Source organism: Microtus ochrogaster, unplaced genomic scaffold (assembly GCF_000317375.1).
Source record: "Microtus ochrogaster isolate Prairie Vole_2 unplaced genomic scaffold, MicOch1.0 UNK838, whole genome shotgun sequence".
Lineage (NCBI taxonomy): Eukaryota > Metazoa > Chordata > Mammalia > Rodentia > Cricetidae > Microtus > Microtus ochrogaster.
The window spans coordinates 3,162-9,110 of NW_004949936.1; the positions used below are offsets into that span (position 1 = coordinate 3,162).

The following is a 5,949-nucleotide window of genomic DNA, read 5'->3' on the forward strand; positions in this document are numbered from 1 at the left end:
GTGCTGGGTTTTTGTGTTACATTACCTGGGACTCTGGCTGGATCAGGGCAGAGGTTCTGGATCGCCATAGAACGCACAGACAATGAGAATTATCAATAAAGTTCCCACTGGGCCAGCTGGTAAGACCTCATCTCAGCGTCTGCGGGGGGGGGGGCAGTGCCATAGGGCTCATGGGGAAGGATATGAAGACAGAGTGGGAGTTGGAGAGTGGGGTGCCCAGGTTGGGTGTTGGGCATGTCCTCAATCTGAAGTTGCGCCCGCAGAAGGTCAGGCAGCCCGTTTCCCCAGCGGAGTCTTGGAGCTGGACAGCTACTTTCGACAAAGAGCATCCTTCCTGTGGTTCACTGGGGGATGCCTGAAGGACAGGATCATGACAGGAGGAGATTTTTCAGGGAAGGGGAGGAAGCACTGCCGTAGCAGCACAGAGCCAAACCTGGGTGATCCTTCCCTCTACCTCAGAGGACCATGGGACCAACACAGCTCTGCAGATCTCACCGAGCTCACCTAGCGGGGCCTGGGGTACTCAGATCTTCTCACAGATAGCCGCCAGCCACACTATTTCTGTTCCTAGGGGTTGGGTACTGTGAGCGGCTCAAGGGGTGCTTGTAGTCTTCTGGGGTCTGCCTGGTGCAGCGTGGCCTAGACTACTTACTGGTGGCATCTAACTGCATCTCTGCCACAGTCAGCATGGCCCAGAAGGACCCTCCATGATGGGGTTCATGCACCTGGCAACTCTCTTTTGGAAGGAAAGCCCCATGTGGGTGTCTAAGAAACACATGGAATTTGGTCCAGACACTCTTAGAAATAAAACCATTTATCATCAAAGCTTAACCCTGGTGTGCAGTGGGGTGATGCATATGGGGTGGTGAGAGGGAACTCTGGGGGGTGGGGTTAAGTGTGGACCCCCAGGGTGGTCAGAGGACAGAAGCAAATATTCATTAGAACGGGGTCATCTCTCCTCAGTGTGCCTCCAGGGGAACCAGGGCTGCTGCTAAAGCCATGGTTGGAAGCTAGTGTCATCACTGCAGCTCGGCCAGGGACACGAACTTGCGGATGTCCTGGGCCAGAAGCTTGGGCTCTTCAAAGGCAGCAAAGTGGCCCCCACGCTCCATGTAGGAGTAGGAGATGAGCTTGGGGTACTTGACCTTCACCCACTTTTCTGGAGCATGCAGTATCTCAGAAGGGAAGGCAGAATAGCCGGTGGGCACAAAGACCTTCATCCTGCAGAGAAGAGGGGTAGGGTGAGGCAGAGATGCTGTGTTCTCCTGTTTCCAGAGGGGACACCTATGGCCTGGGGAGAGTTCAGCTAGATCATGGAGCCCTCAAAGGCTTACACTACCCTCCCATTATAGTTCCTGCTTTTCACTTACTAAAGACGCTCTCTGCCTGGGAGGACCATGTAACAGGTCATGTGAGCCTCTAAACACCCACTTTGTGAGTCTGTTTCCTCGCTGTCACCTGAGCGTCTCAATGTAGACCTTGCAAACCCCAATACCTCTGTCCCAGCAGAGCAGGATCCGGGGAACATCAGAATCCCAAGAACATCTGCTGTCTTTCTTATCGCACCATCTTGCCTTCTTTGAATTAAAGGCCAAGTGGTTACCAGCCCCAGCCCCAGAGTCCCCTCTCCCTGCTCAGCCAGCTTACTTCTCATGCCTATGGGCCATGATGCCCTGACCCAGGTTCTCCTTGTAGTAGCGCTGGGAGGAGACAATGGTTCCTGTTGTCCAGTAGATCATGATGTTGGTCAGCAGATCTTCCAGGGAGAACTTCCTGGGAAAGCACACAGGATGCCCAGGTCAGTGAAAGCTATGGCTGTAAGAACAAAGGGGCTGCCCCTTCAGGCTGGAAACATCAGGTAAGGCTAGCTTGGGAGTGCAGAGAAGGGCTGAGGAATTACAGTTGCCACTCATGGCTGTGACCTTCCACAGCTCCAGCGATCCCTGGCAGCTGTCTGCCTTGTAGAAGGGCCTCTGTGTTGATGGCCCACTGCAGAGCATCCCTTTTGTGACACCTGCTGACCCCACTGATTCAGCCCTGTGATCTTCTGAGCCTTAACTGTGACTAAGCTACAGCCCCAAGTGGCCTCCCAACCCTGCTGACCCCATTCGATCCCAGTTGCTGACGCCTCCAAGGGTCCCAATTGGATGTGTCCTGATGGGCCACACGTCTATCACAGCCCCACCTGCCTGGTCACCCTTTTTGAGAACATCTTAGTCTGGCAGATGCTAGTGTCCACTGTGTTTGGGCCCGGCGTTTCCAGGTTTTTCTGCCCTAGAATTGTGATCTGCCAGTGTTGGTCCCTGAATCACCCATCTGCCTCCTTGGCCGGGTCAGCTTTCTCTCCTTCCTAGGCTAGCCACACCATCTGTCACCTTACCCCTAGGCCCCTTCTTCCAGCTGCCCTCCCTGCTCCTCCACCTCCACTCCCACTCCACCCTCAACTCTATTCTCAGCTCTGCTTCCTGAACTGCTCTTACTGCTCAGGTCTGTAGAGTGAGGCTCTTATCGGCCTCTGTCCTTTCTGTCTGTCTGTCCCATCCCTCTGTCCTTTCCTTTCCCTCCTCTGTAGGGATGTTCCAGCATCTCTAGATGCTGCCATCCACATTTTCTGTGACATCTACCCCAGGACAACCAGACCACATGGGTCTGTCTCTTCTATATGATATTTTACCCTAGCTCTACCTCTGTGGATCCGGGCTCTGAATGGACGCCCCTGCTTGGATGTCTTGCAGCCTGTGCCTCGATGTGACCATGCCACAAAGAGCACAGCATCAATGCTAAGCTCCGTGTCACTCAGCACTGTGTCGGAGGGACACACAAACACACCCTCACATGTATGTGTTCTCACAGCTCTGCCTCTCCCCGCTGGCTGCCACAGAACCCACAGGCTACATAGGTGCCGTGAGAGAAGGTTCAGTTATCCTGTGATGAAGGGTGTTTGCGACTTTGGGGACTTCCTGGCACACATATCTTGTCTCCCCACCAACAAGTGACCAGACCGTGCTGGCCTCTACTTCCCCATCCCCATAATGACAACACTGGCCATGGAGTAGGAGGTGCAGTGAGTCAAGGGCTGAAGATGGTTGCTGGCTTCCCCTGTGGAGCGCCTTGGGGTGGGGATGGAATGGCAGGCAGAAAAGGGCTGAGCTTGGGGACTGGGTCCTTGCAGCAGGGCCGTGGGGCCTCACCTCTCCAGGCCTCCGTCCTCCAGGTCACGGTATTCTGACTTGGTCCAGGTGGAGAACTTTTCTAAGATGTAGGCAGCCAGGCCCACGGGCGAGTCGTTCAGAGCACAGCCTGGGTGGGGAGGAGCAAGGGAGGGATTCGAGCCTGGCCCCAGAGAGTATGACTCCAGGACGGAGGTGTGTGGGTGCCACAGAGCGGCAGCAGGCCCAGCAATGCACCCCACTTCTGGAGCCCTGGCCTGAGTAGCCTCGTATAGCAAAGGAAGATCAATAGCACAGCCAGTATTAAATATCATGGCCGGGGTAACAGCATAGAAGCCTCTCGAAAGTCATACTGGGAAAAAGGAGCCAGAATACAGAGTCCATGCAGCGTGGCTCCAATCACCAGAAGGATGAGTACCGGAAACAGCACCCTAGGACACCTAGTTAGAGGAGTGCGGGGGACCCATTCAGGTCCCGGAAGAGGCCCTCACCTGTGTCGGACCCATAGGGCCTGCATTTACAACATGTGTAAGGGACGAGGTTGCCAGCTCTTCTGGAGAGTGCAGCTGGAAGGCGAGAGAGCTCAAGACTGACTTCTTGTGCGCGAGTGTGTGTGTGTGTGTGTGTGTGTGTGTGTGTGTGTGTGTGTGTGTTGCATTTTAAATCATATGATGAGCATCTGTTTCATAACTGAAAAGGAATCCCGACTTTGCACAGGGCTAATGTGATCAGAGGCTGTCCTTGGTGTGGGTATGGGACTGCCAGGGGAACTGTGGGAGGCTCTGAAGTGAGCAAAATGATTCCCAGGTGGCCTCTGAATGGACTAGAGGAACATCCAGAGGACACCTCACAGGCCTTGGCTCTTCTAAGGCAGGGGTTCTCAACCTGTGGGATGTGACTCTCTTGGGGGTTGAATGACCCTTTCAAACGGGTCACATATTAGATATCTGAATATCAGATATTTACATTACAATTCAGAACTGTAGCAAAATTACAGTTATGAAGTAGCAATGAAAATAATTTTATGGTGGGGGGTCATCACAACATGAGGAACTGTATTAAGGGTCACAACATTAGGAAGGTTGAGAAACACTATTCTAGGGTGGGGGGGGGTCCCACCTTCCCTTGTCTTTTAGCTACTTTACAGCTAAAAGAAAAACCAGGAAAATACAAATGGTTCTGGTCTCTCAAGAAGAAATACATACCCCCCTCCAGGCAATTTTGTTTCTATACTGGGGATTGGACCCAGGGACTTCACAGTTGCAAGGCAAATGCTCTCCCACTGAGCTGCCTCACGGACATGTTTACTGTGTTCACTCTGAGATCAGGTCTCAGACTAAGCCACCCAGGAGGCCTTGTCTTGCTGTAGCCTCCAGAGCAGCTGGGATTACAGGCTTGCAAGCATCACTAGGCCTGACTACTTGTGGGTGTTAATGAGTTCTGTATCCATTAGAAAACAAGTTTGCATTTAATACCTTTGAACAAACGACTGTTTATTTGATCATCCTATCATTTTTCTTATGAATTAAATTTTTTGTTTATTTTCCTCTTTTCCTCCTCTTCTTTTTTGAGTCAAGAGTCTTGCTATATAGCCCAGGATGGCTTGGAACTCACTGTGTGGACTAGGTACCTAAAAGTTGTGGGGGTCCCCTGGCTCTACCTCCCATGCCTGGGATTATAGCTGTACTGAGTGGCAGGTGGCTTAGCTAGCACGTGCGATGCCCTGAGTTTAATTCTCAGCATGGAAAGCAGAGTCCTGTGTACCTTGTTAGGGCTCTCTTGCTGTAAGCTGTGTTCTCAGGGTCAGTGGGATTCCCTCTGGGTCCCCCAGCCCTGGTGTGCTTACCCACAGTATCTGGCTTGGTGGCCTGGATATGTAGGTAGCCACTCTCCCTCATGATGCTGTTGAAAACCTTCTCCTTGAAGGGGTACAGCAGCTCGATATCCCTCTCAGTGTAGCCAAGAAATCTCCCGAAGCTCTGGCCCAGAAGAGGGGTCAGGGTGTAGATGCTTCTTGAAATGAAAGCCATGTTCAAGTGCAGGCCTTTCACGTGGCTGCGGGCAGAGGAATGGGCACAGGTGAGCTTGACTGCTCTGTGAGAGGAGATGGGGGCGGAAGGGACAGGCCACGAGATTGAAGAGCCAGTGTCCAATGACACCTGTCCTTCGGGGGCATCCACTGAGTTGAGATGAGTGGCTGGAGAGGAGGGAATTGTTCTAGAGTATTCTGGTCAGGCCTGTCCTAGATCTTGTCCAACATGATCTAATATAGGCCTCTTCGTCTGCTTTAGACAGCCACCACAGTTGCCCCAAGGAGAGGATGGGGTCAACCTGCCCTCTCTCACCCAATGAGGGAAGATGTTTCCTCAGCCCCAGGCCCACAGCATCTGGGCCTGTGGGGATCTGGCTAAGGGGTGCTCCAATGTCTCGGACACTGCTGGAGGGGCCCTCGGGTCAACAGTCCGTGTCCTGTGTGGATTCCACCCACACAGAGATCCTGGAGAGACTGTACCATGCCTGATTGTTACATCAACTCACTTGGGAACTATCTGGGCCAAGTTGGTGCAGATGAGGGACCCCCAGTCCCCGCCTTGAATGTAGAATTTCTGAAAGCCCAGCCGCAACATCAGCTTGTAGAAGATCCTGGCGGTGGCCACCGAATTGAAGCCTGAGTGAAAAGGGAACAGACAGGGTGTATTGCACAGCCTGTGGAATCATCTGAAATAGCTGGACTTTGGGGACAGACAGGGTGTTCTGCACAGCCTGGGGTATCGTTGGC

General features: G+C 53.0%; 1 protein-coding gene across 1 annotated transcript; it reads right to left on the reverse strand.

Annotated features, from left to right (window-relative positions):
- Positions 1 to 787: 787 nt before the first annotated feature.
- LOC101990989 (epoxide hydrolase 1-like) lies at positions 788 to 5,838 on the reverse strand (the record flags this gene model as incomplete). The annotated part of the gene is made up of 5 exons (XM_005372283.3): positions 788 to 1,221; positions 1,648 to 1,773; positions 3,192 to 3,300; positions 5,017 to 5,225; positions 5,709 to 5,838. Coding segments are annotated over 5 exons (776 nt in total), but the record flags the coding sequence as incomplete, so codon positions are not given.
- Positions 5,839 to 5,949: the final 111 nt, after the last annotated feature.